The sequence below is a fragment of the Nematostella vectensis genome, chromosome 1 (assembly GCF_932526225.1).
Source record: "Nematostella vectensis chromosome 1, jaNemVect1.1, whole genome shotgun sequence".
Classification (NCBI taxonomy): Eukaryota; Metazoa; Cnidaria; class Anthozoa; order Actiniaria; family Edwardsiidae; genus Nematostella; species Nematostella vectensis.
The window spans coordinates 19,906,194-19,921,306 of record NC_064034.1 but is presented as its reverse complement, the minus strand read 5'-3'; the positions used below and the strand labels follow the sequence as shown (position 1 = coordinate 19,921,306).

Below are 15,113 nucleotides of genomic sequence, written 5' to 3'. Positions count from 1 at the left end.
GTATATTCTCCGAGTACATTCCGATAAACTATCTTTTCAATTATATTCAAAAGAGATGAGATTTAAATACTGCTTGATTAAAAAAAACACTTTATTCGATTTTAAAAAGAGCACTCTATGCTGCATCTTATCAAGTATTTATTTCTTATTGGGCCAAACCACCAAAAAACAAGGATTATCTTTTTCCGAACATCATCCGGAAACTTATCCGAAATTCTACCGGTAAGTAGTTCCCCGAGCCCGTCGCTTGAAATTGTCAGCGGCATCGCTCATCAGAATAAGCTTCCAAGATGGCGGACAACAGTTTGTCTTGGACGTCGACGCCAGAACTCAAACTTAACCTTAACGCCATCAAGAAATGCGACCAGTTCGTGGTAAATATTATCGACACGGCGTCTCAAGTCGCTCTGTATAAATTCAATTCTGAGACACAGGCTTGGGTGAGTAGGAGAAAATTGTTTTGAGTACCACCTGTGGAAGATTGTCACTTTCTCTTTCGTATTTCTTTTTCTATCCAGGAAAAGACGGAAGTAGAAGGAGCATTATTTGTATATAGCAGGTACATCAAACGCTGACATTGCCTGCCTGCACATTAAAATAGATTAATATATATTCATTTGCTCTAATCATCAACTGATCATTTTTAATCCTAGATCAAGTCACCCCAAGACAGCGTTCTTTATAATGAACAGACTTAACATGAATAACATCATGGAACCCATCACAAGAAGCATGGAGTTTAAGATGCAGGACCCGTTCTTACTTTTTAGAAATAAAACAAGTATGATATTTGTATTGTCTACATTTTTTGGTGTCAAGATGTGAATTGTTATAAACATTACAGACATTTGAATAATATTATGTTTTTTTTTTGTAGGTGGTATTTTTGGAATATGGTTTTATGCTGGCTCAGAGTGTGTCCGATTATCAGATCTCCTTATAAGGTAATTACAGCTGTCATAAGTGAGTAGTATTTAGATACAACACAAATTATCATACCCATTTTAACTGTTATTTTAGTTAATTGTTTATTTGTTCATTTATTGGTAGACTTAGCTCAGAGGAACCCCAAGTCAGACCCCCAAGTGAACCTGATTTGAATAAAAAGGTATGTCTACTCTAACATGTTATTATTTGAAATTCAAAAATAATTGTCATATCACCTTGTAGTGCTCATAGAAAAACTTTTTATCCCCTATGAGGTTCCTATTTATGACATCTAATAAAATTATTATATAGTGAAATAAATATTTGGTAAATATTTGTTTCTCTTATAGGAGAAACCACAAGGAGAACCAAATGGAAAAGTCGATATAATGCAAATGTTTGCAAAAGCTCAAGAAAAGTATGATAAAGTATGTATTAGTGTAACATTTATTAGTTGTAAAAATCACAAGTTTTTTAGTCTGTAAGTGCATTGTGTATGGGACCTCTCACCTCTGCTGAAACAAGTGATTCGTGGTCGAGGGTATCTTTCTGTTTCTTGGCCCTGAATTTGACTTGTTTAATGTCCAACTTACTAGAAGCTTGTGTTCCTAAGTCCCAACATTCATGGAAATTTTAAATGAGTATTAGGATTTCAAATGTAAAACACTAATAAACTGTGTGAATGGCACTATACAAATGCTTATTTTTATGTTATTTTTATTTAGATTTCATATTTACAATACTGATGTGTTTTTTCTCTTGTGTCAGGAAAAATCAAGTAATAAGTCAGAAGCAAATGCACAAGAACAGAAGCCTACTATTGAGGAACAAAAACAACAGCAAAGTGAACAGCTCCAACAACTTCTAAGAGGGCCAGAGCCAAGCAGGAAGACACGCTCATACTCTACACCAGTAGCACCTTCACCAAGTGTTTCCACCTCCGGCATGTCTATAGTAACATACTGTCAAGATAACGGACCATTAGGGCTCCTTCAAGCCATGACCAATACCAAGCAGGCATCATGTACCCAGCCAGGAAGACCAGTTGAGGAACAGCCATCAGAGAGTCCAAGAACAGGGGCTCAGAGAAAGGTAGAACAAGGATGATATCCGTTTATGGGAGAAGTCCTTTTTATAATCTTGATAAATCTTGTTCGTGTTTTCTAGTTATTTGGGGGAGATAAAACTGCAACAAGTAATACGATAACTGCTGCTCTCTCTACTTTGCAGACAAGTCAGGTAAGTATTAATAAAACAGAAAACGCCCCAAGTATACTCTGTTGTATTGTCTGACATAGCTTATGCTTAAAGGAAAATAAGGATACTGAATCGATGTATTTTGTTTGAAGGATACTCCGCAAAAAAGCATGGAACAGGCAGCGAATGCTGCTTCACTGATGTCACCCATGGCATTCAAAGCCCCTCCCAAGGTCTCTGCCGCACCTTCACCCATCAAACCCTTGCCCCCAAAGCTAGAGATCTCCCCCCTGACAGCAGACCAGATGGCTCAATCTATGACTTACTTATTGAAGGTTTGTCCAACCGCTTTTTATATGTTTTGTTTGTCTTGTTTTCTTTGTTTTCAAGAACCCTTGACCCTATCCAGTGAGATATTTGGAGAGCAGTTGTTTATGCAAGAAATCATGTTTTTCCTTCTGCCCAATTCCCAACCGCTCTCCAATTACTCCTGGAATGCAAAGACTTGCTACATTTTATCTTATGACTTTCATATTTTTGTTCACAGAATGATCCAGATTTTGTAAGAAAATTGCATGAAGCATACCTGAAGAGCTTACACGAGTTACTCCCTACATAGCTAGATAATGTGGATATAGGAGCTCTGGTCTTATTTTACATGCATTTAAACTCTTACCTTGTCTGCATTATACCCTCTATCATAGAGCTTTCTGTGTTTGTCCGTTCCCTTTGCTTATGTGGAGCAAAGAAAACTAATGGACAGAGAAAGCTCTGTGCAGGAGAGTACATAAACTATAAAAAGATGAAAATGGGCTTGATTAAGAAGATACAGGTCAATATATTTGTCACTGTTTAATCAATTTTTTTTTCAGAAATGAGCATTGTCTCTTAGTTTTGAACTGCCGCTGTTTAACTACTTTGATGGTATTTTAGTTCTCAAGTTTAGAAAGAATTTTGACTAATTGTACTTTTGAGCCTAGTTTGGTTTTCATTAAAAGAATTACTCATTGTTTATGTCTTGTCTGGTGTTATTGCAAAAATCAAATGCAACTTGACCATCAAGTGTGATATACTGTAAGCCGTCCATTGAATCCTTTATTGGTCAGGGGACTCGTTTTTGTGTATCTACCTTGACTTTTTATTATTTTCCTTTGAACACTACTGTCAATTAAAACACCTTGTAAACAAAATGATCTCTACCAAATGATTCTCATTACAATGCAGCCACCCATGAGAAAGCCTTAGCATTCAAACTGCAAAATACTTGATGGATTCAAATTCTCAAGCGCTATTAATAACAACATAAACTGTTCAATAAATTTGTTGTCGGTTGCATTTGAAACCCGTTGGTTAAAAACAGTTCATATATAAAGAAACATCCACTCAAAAATGTGAGAAGCTGCCCCCCTGCTGTTTCCCCTGTCAAGTAAAAATGACTAAAAATAGTATCCAGGAGAGTCAAATTTAGCAGGGAGTTATGTTTTCCGAGTTTCATTGACCCTGGTGACCGCTCTCACAACTTCAACCCAAATCTTCAGAATTACTATGAAACTGAGTTTTTTTCTCTTTTATCATGTCACCTACTTTGCCTAGCTAAACAAACTAAATTATTGAGTGATTTTGTGGAAAAGAAGTGCTTAGAAACCGCCAATTATGCAGCCTACAAGCATTTGACATAGAATAATACTGTCTCTAAACCCGCAATTTCTGTGTACTGAGCCTTCTCTGGACTCCATGGTCTTTGCAGGGTCTCTCTCAAATACAACCAAAACATGGACCATGGTTTACTGTAGAATGTTGCACAGGCATAGGTTTGATCCCACTTCTGACACCATATGTACTCCTCAGTATTAGTGATAAAGATCATTGATCCCAGCCAAAATGGATAATATCAAAGCTGGATCCCAACACTCTATTAAGAGTATTTCACAACCTTCAACAGTACTGGATATCTAGACATTTTATTAAGGAACCAAATGCACAATACTCAGGTCATTATCTCTGTGAAAAAAGTGGAATATTTTGGACAAATTGGTAGCCTTATAGAGTATCTACATCTTCATGGTTCCCAACAGTTTAATGTTATTTTACTTTTTAAAGTACCCATATATTTGGGGTAAAGTTTGACTATGGTCTTAAAAAGTCTGAAATAAATGTTTTGGGTTTCTAGAAAAGAACTGACGAAGTGTTGTATTTGTTCAAGTTCACACTGGTATTAAATTATGAAAGTCTAGGTATTAAATGTCTTAAAACGGCCGAAGGAACCATGATATTGCATCAGTCCTGGGCATCTGGATGGGGGAAAAATCTCTCGCCAAGAGGTCATATGACATAATTTATGTTTATTTACAAGTCATCCTGACAACCATACAATTCAAATAGAGCTTTGTGCCTGTGGTACATCACCTTAAACCTTCTGTGGTATGATCATTGAGATACAAAAAGTACAGAAGAGAACAAAAATATGATAGGCTGAAATGTCAATAAAAGCTGGAGGATAAGAAAACATTTAGCACATTGACAGGACAAAGTAAATGAGAGGTCAGGATCAAATTTTTCATCTATGTGTACCTAGGGTTTCAGGATTAAAATAGATAGTTTCTACAGTTCTTTGCACCACAGTGGCAGAGGAAGTGATTGGAGGACTTTGAGGGCTTGGATGGAGAGGTTGTTGGTGAACTATCGCCAGCAGTCATCAGGTAGTCAAATGTAATCTCCTCCCCAGCCGGTATGTCACGTCTTGCAAAGAAGGCAATCCTGGGCATCTGTGGATCCAGTGTATCCACCCAAACACCAAACACACTCAGATTGGGGTCACACTGAAATCAAGAGGCAAATAAAAATTATCTTCCCAAGTGTCAAACACAGTCAGATTAGGGTCACCCTGAAATCAAGAGAAAAAAAAAGATCTTCCCTAGTGCCAAACACAGTCATTCGGGGGTCACACTGAAATCAAGAGACCAGTATGTATCTACCCTAGCATACTAAAAATCGAGATAATTTGATAAGGAAATAAGCTTTCATCCAGACAGTGAAAAAATAAACAAAAATCTTGCTAATCACTATTCGATTAAATCTAAAGTCTGCAAAATTTAATATAAAATTATACTCACAGAATGGTTGATGAAGTGTGAAATATTGCCATATTTCTTTGCATCAATAGTATAGGCACAGTCCCCATCATTGTAGTCGAGATCAAACAGGTACGTCTGGCCTGCGGCATCATAGTGCCGTCCTCTATGCTCTGCCTCCTCATTGGTGATGACTTCCCCGACATACTCCGTCACAAACTGGTTCTTCATAATGGGGTCCATTGTCTTGACCCCCCACCCACATCCATTGTATGTTCTGAAGATAGTCACCTGTAAGGTAGAGAGGAATTGTGAATTGTGGAAGAGATCTCTTGAATTGGATTATGAATTATGAAATATGGGCTACAACAAAGAGGGAATCACCAGAAATAACCAAATTGACATGCCTCAATTGCTCTGTTAAAGAAATTCCAGATTTTTGACGGCTTATGCATGGTCGTTAGTTTAAAAATATATATATGGTATAATGTAGTCTCTGTAAATATAGATCATTGTATTGTATATTTTGTAGCTTTCAAACAGTGAAGTGGCCTTTACTTGCTTGGGTTAGCTTACCCACTAAATGGGTAAATAGCCATTCCTTCCTGTTCTAAATCCTGACTAACGTTTAACATTTTATTTCTATGATTCCAGTAAATTGGCAAGAATCTGTGAGGAGTGGACCATAATTCAGGTAAGGGCAGTTAGCAAGAAAGGCACTTTTCTAGATCACTTAGTCAGTCTTTTGTGTATTTCTCAAAATCCCAATTTTCCTTACCCTCACGGTTCTTCCCCTTTGTACCACTCTGTTCCTACAAGACTCTGAGCAACTGCACTTAGAGTTACACTCATAAATTGGCTTCCCAGGCTCAAACTGTACACGCCCGAATCTGTCATAGGCGAATACGCCCCCACTATTCTTGGGGCACTCGCATGATTTGGGTGTGCAACGCTGACAATTACAACCCACCAGATAGTTATGATCGAACAAATGATCCAGAAACGAAGGTACTTTATTTTGAGAAATGTAAACAAAATCAGTAGGAGGTGGAGTATTGTCCACTTTGTTTTCAACACTGATGTAGGGTTCGTTCACAGCGCAGTCATTCAACCATTTCTCCCATTCCTCCAGCTTAACAAGTAGCTCCATTTTTCGCTTGTAGTTACTGTAATAACTCACTCTTGCTTTCTTTGGTTTCAAAAACAACCTATATTTCTTTCCAAAAGCTCTTTTGAATTCATGTGTAGTTTTTAAACAGGGAACTGTAATATATTTATTCCCAAGCCGTTTGCCTCGTTTAGCTAGTCCCCCTTCGCCAATCGAAGGCTGTTTATTCTCATTCGGAATTGCAGTTTCCTCTAAACAAACGATAGAATCGCTAGACCTTGAGCTAGTACATTTCTCCTCATCTGTGACCGTGGCAGCGAAGATTTCAATTTCTCCTTCTTGTCGTGTATCGTCCATTGTTGTTTCGGTTTCGCTTTCGTCCGATTCCGATAAAAGCAATGCAATGCTTTCTTCATCTAAGCTGCTAATTTCATCGTTTACATTTCCGTCCAGTTGCTCTAAATCCTCCAAGAGTTTCTCCTCCAAAATTTCTTCTTCTGGAGTCGGAGAAGCGAGCTTGGTTTGGTTATCTGGTGTGTCTTCGCCTTTCAAGAATTCTAACATACGGTCAAAGCAAGTTAATTTAAAGTTTAAGCTTCCAACAGGCTCCTTTACTTCCTCGATAACATCTTCTTCTATTACTTGATCCATAATAAAAACTTCCTTTTATAGAGGTCCTGATCAAAAGCTGTACCTTTTCAATAAGCTTTCAATGGTTATAGAATGTCTTCCTATTTTCGCGCCGTTTCATTTCCCATGCTGCATTGCGAGCTTTAAATTAAGAAAACAGCGAATTTTCTCTTAATTTTTCATTAAAAAAGGTACAAAATTAAATAACAATAAAATCGTGCTAATACTTATTCAATCTTCTTTTTTCCATTTCATAAATTCGAAAAAAGAAGCATTAATTCTTTTAGATATAACAGAGGATTATGGGTAAAACTAGACCGCTGTCCACACTCTACCGAGCCTGCTCCTTATGAAACTGTCACGTGTTGTAAGAAATTTCCCGATATTTAACCGTCATTTTGTCTGTCGCTTTCAACTCTACTCACAATGAATATACGATGCGCAACGGTAAGCCTCCTAATCGTTAGAATTATGGGTTTGAGCGTTTATTTCCGTACAGATCGAGAATAATCATTCACCTTTCACACACAGAACCATTTAGACGAATTTGACCCAGGGGGGTGATATACAGTATACATAAGCTTACATGGACCCAACACATAATACATATGCTTTTGTACATTATTTGTACTGTTCAGCTAATTCAATATACAACTGTTTGTATTTTTAGCCACAAGATTTGATGAACATGCAGCATTGCAACTTGTTGTGCTTACCAGAGAATTACCAAATGAAGTATTACTTTTACCACGGACTTTCCTGGCCACAGGTAGTATATAGACAGACATACCATAGACTTCCCTGGTAACTGGTTGAATATAAACAGATACACCATTGGCTTTCCTGGCCACAAGTAGGATATAACCAGGCTTGTACCTATGGGGGTTCATGTACACTCCCCTTGTCCATCAAAAAGTGGGTCATTTCTTTATGTGACACTACAATCCCCCACACCAGGCCTGATAACGAAATTCGTATGAACTTTTCTGGCCATTTAAAGCCGCATTGTCACCAGTTTACTTCCGGTCGATTACGTAACAATCTCCGACGATTTCTAACGGAAAACATGAAAAATATTTCAAAATATTGGAGGCAGTGTGTTTATTGGAAGTTTCATTGAGAATATGATTGATAATTTAGAGCGGATTGCCTGTTTAATATCTCGGATTTTAATAGATTCTTTTGTCTTTTAACGGTTGAGGTTTCCGTCGGACCTCCGGAAGTAAACTGGTGACAATGCGGCTTTAACATAGTTACTGAGACTGAGATCAAGCATTGGTTACTATTACATGAGCAAAGTCCTAAACTTATATACCACTTAGCTCTTGTAATGTAAGCCACTTATATTTTGGATCTTCCAGGATGGAGGCAGGATATAACCATTGGCACATCTACTGCAGAATACTTTGCATGCTCCATATTATGTGTTATGTTTTCATGCCATTAAACACCTGTCCCTTAAAGAATTTTCAGTGTACCCTTTCCACCATACAAACACTTTCTTAGCTTGTACAGCAGCTCTTGTGGGTAACTCATGTCATTTATAATCCTCACCATGAAAAGACAGGATAGGCTCAAACTAATCATTCCTCTTTTTCAGCTGTCCTATGTAGCAGAGGATGAGAAGGGAAAAATTGTTGGTTATGTATTGGCCAAGATGTAAGTTTTTACCCTAACAAGTTTTGACTCTTGCTTTGTCTATTATTTGTTAAAATCTGTTTATTTATTTCAGGGAGGAGGAACCTGATGAGGCGGTTCATGGTCACATTACTTCTCTTGTAAGTGTGAATGTGGTTTTATCCATTAGTGGATTTATGGACAGAGCTATGAGAATAATAAGGGAATTTTCCCCCTTTTTGAAATCCTTGCTTCACCCCCCTCCCCTTTTTATTTAAATGCTTGGATCTGCTCCCTGTCTTGCTTACAAAATTGACTGGAGTTCTTATTGTTTGACAATTTTTAAATCTCCAGTCATGCCTATATCTCCCTGAAATGCCTAATACTTGCTTTCCTTACTTGATAGGCTGTTAGAAGATCCCACCGACGACTTGGTTTAGCACAAAAACTAATGGAGCAGGTATACCAAGCTGACTCAAGCATTTCTATAACACCTATTGCACAGTTTCTAAGCGCTTCACATTAAGATCCTAATATGCATAAAGAATAGCTTTAAGCTTCTAGTAGTCTAAATTGAGGGCAGAGAAACAGAAATGTGCTCCCCATATCTTGAGCAGAGTGAGAGGCCAAATGCTGACATGCTAACACACTGAGCCACCCATGATTCTCCCCTTAGTACTGTATGCAGCCACTTAGATTTTAAAACCAATGACCTATCTCATCAGAGATCAACTTCACTACTAAGTCATTTGATTGGTTTTCTTTTCCCAGGCATCACGAGCAATGGTAGAATGTTTCAATGCACAGTACGTCTCTCTTCATGTCAGAAAAAGGTGATGACCTTACTTTGTTAGTTTGATTATATGGACTCAGCTAAACCCACTTTATTTTTTTCAGCAATCGTGCAGCACTTCATCTCTACACAATCACTCTAAAGTTTAGGTATGTTTTACATTGCGACACATGCTACCAAAAAGGAAGTTGACCAATTAGCATGTGAGAATAAGCCTTGATTGACAAGAACTTTATAACTACAGTAGGAAGATTCAGTTGTGTTCTGATTCTCACTGAAGCATTTCTTTGCTATAAAGCTTGTGGCAATCAAATAGCATGCCAAGATGGTTTTTTTGCCACACTGGTAAGCTAGTGAATTTCATGCTAGTCAGATAGCACGATTCTCCCAACCTCATAAGCTTACTCCAAAAAAACTGTCAAGATGCTCATTCAAGAGTACTTCAGTTATAAATAATGGACCGCTTCAGCATTTCTCTACTGCAGTCAAGGGGTGTGGCTGTGCAGTATAGTAACTTTCCAGCTTACTGCTATTTGTATGTTGTAGTATTTCAGAGATAGAACCTAAATACTATGCAGATGGTGAAGATGCCTATGCAATGAGGAGGGACTTGACTGGACTTAGCGTAGAGGTATGAATGCCTTTCCAAACAACCGCAAAAACAACTTATACATGTTATATATATATATATATATTTTTGGATGAAGTTGAAATATATGCTAATATAACCTGGTTGCCTCTTCATTGAGTTTATATTTTTTTACTGAAGAATTTTTTAGAATTTACAGAATATACATATTATATATTTCGAATAAGGCTGAATTCATGGATTCAATTGGCCGAAACCACAATGCTTTTTGGGAGTCAAGGAAATGAGCATAATTTGAACAAAATATAGCAATGGAAACAGTATTCTTTTTCATTATACCAATTTTTCCTTTGTTTTATAAAATATTATTTTTTCTTAAAATGGCAAATTCTCATAGCTGCACAGGTTCCAAAAACTAGGAATTTCGCCATGAAATAGGTGTATTAACTTGTGCAATTATCTTATCTTATCTTAAGGAGCCAGTAGCAAATCAAGCTATCGAAGCCAACCAGTCGAATAGCAATGACAGCAAAGATATACAGGAAGTACAAGATGGTGATAACAAAGGAGATGATTTACTAGCTGAAGACAGAATACCAGAAAACAAGTCATGAGATGTCTTGATGCAGTCTTCAAAATTCTGCAAATTCTCATGATTTCCAACAGCCAAATTACTAGTCTCAGTCATTCAAAATTCTTTTAAGAATTTAAAAATGGTTTTGATTAGCCAGTACTGAGATCCTTGAGGCATTGACAAAATAAAAAAGCACCAAATGTAGAAATGTAATTTGTAGGTTTGATTGACAGAGATCAGAAAGTGATTTAGCTGTTGAAAACTGTTGACGAAACCCAATAAACAGAACATTGAAAATCACAGTTACAACCAAAGCAAAAAAGTACTAAAGGTGAGGCGAAACCCTAACATGCCTTGAACTGAGTTAAAGAGAAGGAATCCACTCCTTATCGTGGGCGGTGAATGTTGGTGCAACTCGGCTATCATTTCTCAGGACCTACTTTTGACTTCACGATCAAGTTTATATGTTGAGAGTGTCTTTTCTAGTTATAAGCTCAAAGTTGATCTAGTGAAATGCCAAAAAGACAGAGGGAAAAGAGTTTGAGCTTTAAGTTTTACTACCTACTTCTACTGCACTAGTGTAGGTAAAGTGCCTTTGCTAGCAGAAACTGTAAAAGATGCAAAATAAAATACAACACACCATGGTAAATTTTGTTATTTTTATTTACACTCGAAATTAGAAGAAATAAAACAAGAACGTAATCTACTCTTCTTCATCCACTTCATCTATCCCAGCAGCACTTGACTCAGCGAGCCTCTTCAGGGCTTCTTGACGAGCCCAGGTGTTAGGACTGAAAGTCAATCACAAGCTTCATTAGCTCCTCGCTTAGGTCAAAAAAAATGTCATAAGCACCCCCAACAAATGATGTACAGTAAAGATGGCCTAATGAACCAAACCACACACACACACACACCTCTACAAAACAGGGTGGGAAAAATAAAACATCAATTATAAATTCAGCAGAAAGAGGATGTGTAGTCACCCAGTCATTTCGCAAAAAAACATTTTAAACCAATTATGAAAAAACTGTACAACAATGCTGGTAAGATTGTTGTAGAGACAAGGCATTGTAAGATTGGTCAAGCAGTTTATGGTAAAGAACACATGCATGTTTAATGCCATGGAACAGTAACAAACAACCAAAAAAGCAGCAGAAATAACTAAATAAAAAAAAAATTGGTGTAGCCCCCAAAAAGGATGTGGATAGGACGATAAACATGTCTTTTTTTTACCTAACCTAACGCATGCATCCAAAATGCCACAGACTGATGGGCCAAAGCTGATAAGAAATGGCGTACAAAGTAGAGTTTACAGACCAAGCTACAAAAAAGCTGCCAGAGTTCTTCTTTTTCAGTGTTTTGGAGTCAAATTCCCCTTCATCCAAATGCGATTAATTTTGCTGAATAGCTCAAACTGGAACCCTTGGTATAGAACAACGTGTATTTTTGACCTGATGTTTACATACCTTGTATCAGGTTTGAAGTAGAATAACACTCCGCCTCCAACAATCATGATGACCCACCACCGGTACCAGATGGCTTCCCAGTCCTCCCACTGTCTCTTCTCACCAGGCCTAAGTGGCTAGATATCAACAAATATGGAGATACCAATTAGTAGAACATTGGGTGGCTACATGGCAACAGGAATAACAGTGAGTATAATGGGCCTAAGTGGCTAGATATCAACAAATATGGAGATACCAATTAGTAGAACATTGGGTGGCTACATGGCAACAGAAATAACATTGAGTATAATGGGCCTAAGTGGCTAGATAACAAATATGGAGATGCTAATTAGTAGAACATTGGGTGGCTACATGGCAACAGAAATAACAGTGAGTATAATGGGCCTAAGAGGCTAGATATCAACAAATATGGAGATACCAATAACTGTAAATGATCTAATGAACACCCCTTTCTAAAGAACGCCATCTATCTAATGAACGCCACCCTTAGATTTCAAAGTGGTAATGAACACCCCTCTCTAATAAACGCCCCCTCCCAGCTTAAAAACAAATGGCATAGTAATTTTGGTAATATAAATCAAATTTAATTAATGTAAGTTGAACTGGGTTTCGCTTCTACTGGATGAGACTTGCTTAATCTCAAGAAACGCTTGCTATGCAGGCTTTAATTTAATGCGATCATGACTAAGACTCGAACCCCACTGCATGTGGTTTTGTTATATTTTCATGGTTTGTAAAGAATGCCTCTCTAACAAACGCCTCCTATCTATTGAACGTCCCCCTCGGGCTGTCAAAATTTAATAAATGCCCCTGGTGTTTATTAGATCTTTTACAGTAGTAGAACATTGGGTGGCTTCATGGCAACAGAAATAGTAGTAAGTATTATGGGCCTTAGAGTGGCTATTTACCAAAAGATATGGGGATAACAATTTAGTAGCACATTGAAAGGCTATGTACATACTAATAGAAATAAATTAATACACAGTAAGAATAGTCCACTAGCTCTAGAAAATACTACTATGTAATTATGATATGCAGTTTGACAGCATACGTGATTAATGGCAATGCAGCAGATTAATCAAATCTCTTGAATGTGAGATTTTGCCAAATATCAACTTTTCAACTTGATGTCGAAACGTTTTAAGAAAACGTTTTTTAGGAAAATAGCCATAATCTACCTTTTCGTTGAATAAAAAACCATTCGGAGGTTCTCTTTCTTTGCTCAGCATGCTTTGTGATCGAATAAAAGCTGGCTTGAAACTGCTATTTCTGCTCCAAAGTCTGGCACATCTCAAGACCAAACAGCGAGCCGCCATCTTTGACACTCAAAAACCATCATGCATTGCGACACATAAAGACTCTCATCGCAGGGATCTGGTAACGAAACCTACCACAGGGTAACCATCATTCAAGGTTCTAAAAAAGAGGGTAGGGGGTTGGCATAATCAAGAGAGCATGCTCTAGTATCATTGTTCAATCATTTCACTTGATTTTGTCGACACACACACAAAAAAAGAAACAAAACAAACATGGCAAAAGAATCGCGCAATAATTTACCGAGTAGTCATCCTAAAAGCAGGAAGAGCGCCTTCGTATTTTCGGCCACAATTTAGGGAGCGACCACAAAAAATAGAAGAAATAATCAGGGCTAATCATCCAACCTAGTGGACAGAGTGGACGCGGAAGAAGCTTCCCCCCTTGCTTCTAGTTTTCACACGAGTGTAAGCTCCTTCGCTAGTAAAAAAATGTCTTTAGAAGAAATATGCCCCCATAGCAATATGGCTCCCCTAGCAATGTGCCCCCCCCCCCCCCCGTAGCAATATGGTTCCCTAGCAATGTGCCCTCAGCAATATGGCCCCCTAGCAATGTTGCTACCCTAAGCAGAAATGCAAAAAAATACTCTTGGTATCACAGATACGAATTCAAACAAATGTGAAATACCATCAACACGGTGTGGAGAAAAATGTCGCGTGATATTTTATTGGGGTCTGGCCAAATCTTTTCTCTCCGCGCAGCGCCCTTCGTCGCCTGTTACAATCCCCAACAAAAGAAAGTGGGACACCTTGAATAGCCTATAATATTGGTTAAAAGCCTTTTCCAGCATGAAAGTAGCAGATGCGATCATGTATGCTCAAACATTGAGGAAAGAGGAAAAGTGTGTCACTTCTTTTGGCCTATATTGTAGCTCCCCCGTCCCGTATCAGATCAGATATGCATACAAAAAAGTAACGACTCTAACAGAAAGGTCATTATTATCGGGGAGAGATGCTGAGTTAATTTTTTTTGTAGTTCAAAAATTGCTACCCTCCCAATGTAAAGCCCAAAAATAGTGACCCCCCCCCCCCCAAAAAAAAAAGGCGACCAAATAATTAAGGCTCTCCCCCAGAATAAAAAATAACTAAAATTTAAGTGGTGTGTGTGTGTGTGTGTTGGGGGGGACTGACTTAGACATGCCCATAGGAGAAAAGTTGATTTCAAACCCATTTTTCAGGGGTGTAACTAGTATTGTATAGGGGGGGTTTGGGGGTCTCCCACGTGAAAATTTTGCCATTTTCAAATATATGAAATGCTAATTATTGCAAAAACTGTATCATTAGCTCCTTCCAAACTAAATACTGACAAGTTAGTAGGGGGGAGGCTTTCTCATGAATAGACATTTGTAAATTCATTGATGGAGGTTAATTAAACAAAAACTGAAAATAATAGAGGCAACACTTTACTGAATAATGATTTTCAACGCCAGCCAAAGGAAAGGCCTGAAAGTGCAAGCAGAAGGCGCATCACATTCATTATCTATTTGGAAGGGGGTCTGGGGCTCTTCCCAGAAATAAAATTGAAATTCCAGACTTTTAGGAGGCTCGACGATTGATCAGAATACGTTTTTAAAAAAAAAATAAGGCACTCCACTTAACCCTGTATCAAAAAATGAGGCACTCCGCCAAATTATTATCAATGCTCAAAAATATATAGCAACCCTTCCCCCAAACATAGCAGCCCTACTCCCCCCCCCCCCCCCTCCCCCGTTAAATAATGATCCTTCCCTAACGGTGAAGATATTTCACACGTAAAAAACATATTGACCTTTATTAAAGATTAAATCTTTGATTTGTATTGTCTCTGTGTGTGTAACTTCTAAGCACG

The 15,113-nt window shown here is 37.9% G+C and overlaps 4 protein-coding genes across 5 annotated transcripts; 2 read left to right on the top strand and 2 right to left on the bottom strand.

The window, feature by feature from the left end:
• Positions 1 to 261: 261 nt before the first annotated feature.
• LOC5507691 (mRNA-decapping enzyme 1B) lies at positions 262 to 3,133 on the top strand. Of its 2 annotated transcripts, XM_001628268.3 has the most exons (10): positions 262 to 440; positions 519 to 559; positions 654 to 781; positions 878 to 944; positions 1,051 to 1,108; positions 1,278 to 1,355; positions 1,696 to 2,019; positions 2,095 to 2,166; positions 2,277 to 2,459; positions 2,672 to 3,133. In XM_001628268.3, the coding sequence occupies exons 1-10, from the start codon at positions 291 to 293 to the stop codon at positions 2,741 to 2,743; spliced, it is 1,173 nt and encodes a 390-aa protein (XP_001628318.2). In that variant the 5' UTR covers positions 262 to 290; the 3' UTR covers positions 2,744 to 3,133. The 2 variants fall into 2 exon arrangements, with proteins under 2 accessions (XP_001628318.2, XP_032232299.1); XM_032376408.2 differs by lacking the exon at positions 519 to 559 and having other exon boundaries at positions 298 to 440.
• A 1,313-nt stretch (positions 3,134 to 4,446) lies between these two features.
• Positions 4,447 to 7,151, bottom strand: LOC5507690 (histone-lysine N-methyltransferase SUV39H2). The gene is made up of 3 exons (XM_001628244.3): positions 5,974 to 7,151; positions 5,238 to 5,486; positions 4,447 to 4,943 (listed from the first exon to the last, which is right to left on the bottom strand). The coding sequence occupies exons 1-3, from the start codon at positions 6,952 to 6,954 to the stop codon at positions 4,710 to 4,712; spliced, it is 1,464 nt and encodes a 487-aa protein (XP_001628294.2). The 5' UTR covers positions 6,955 to 7,151; the 3' UTR covers positions 4,447 to 4,709.
• An 88-nt stretch (positions 7,152 to 7,239) lies between these two features.
• LOC5507680 (N-alpha-acetyltransferase 10) lies at positions 7,240 to 11,155 on the top strand. The gene is made up of 9 exons (XM_001628267.3): positions 7,240 to 7,380; positions 7,604 to 7,702; positions 8,534 to 8,592; positions 8,666 to 8,711; positions 8,957 to 9,010; positions 9,322 to 9,383; positions 9,448 to 9,492; positions 9,890 to 9,974; positions 10,409 to 11,155. Exons 1-9 carry the CDS (start codon positions 7,360 to 7,362, stop codon positions 10,544 to 10,546), a joined length of 609 nt encoding a protein of 202 aa, XP_001628317.2. The 5' UTR covers positions 7,240 to 7,359; the 3' UTR covers positions 10,547 to 11,155.
• LOC5507689 lies at positions 11,152 to 13,315 on the bottom strand. The gene is made up of 3 exons (XM_001628243.3): positions 13,151 to 13,315; positions 11,973 to 12,088; positions 11,152 to 11,297 (listed from the first exon to the last, which is right to left on the bottom strand). Exons 1-3 carry the CDS (start codon positions 13,286 to 13,288, stop codon positions 11,210 to 11,212), a joined length of 342 nt encoding a protein of 113 aa, XP_001628293.1. The 5' UTR covers positions 13,289 to 13,315; the 3' UTR covers positions 11,152 to 11,209.
• Between the last annotated feature and the right edge of the window lie 1,798 nt (positions 13,316 to 15,113).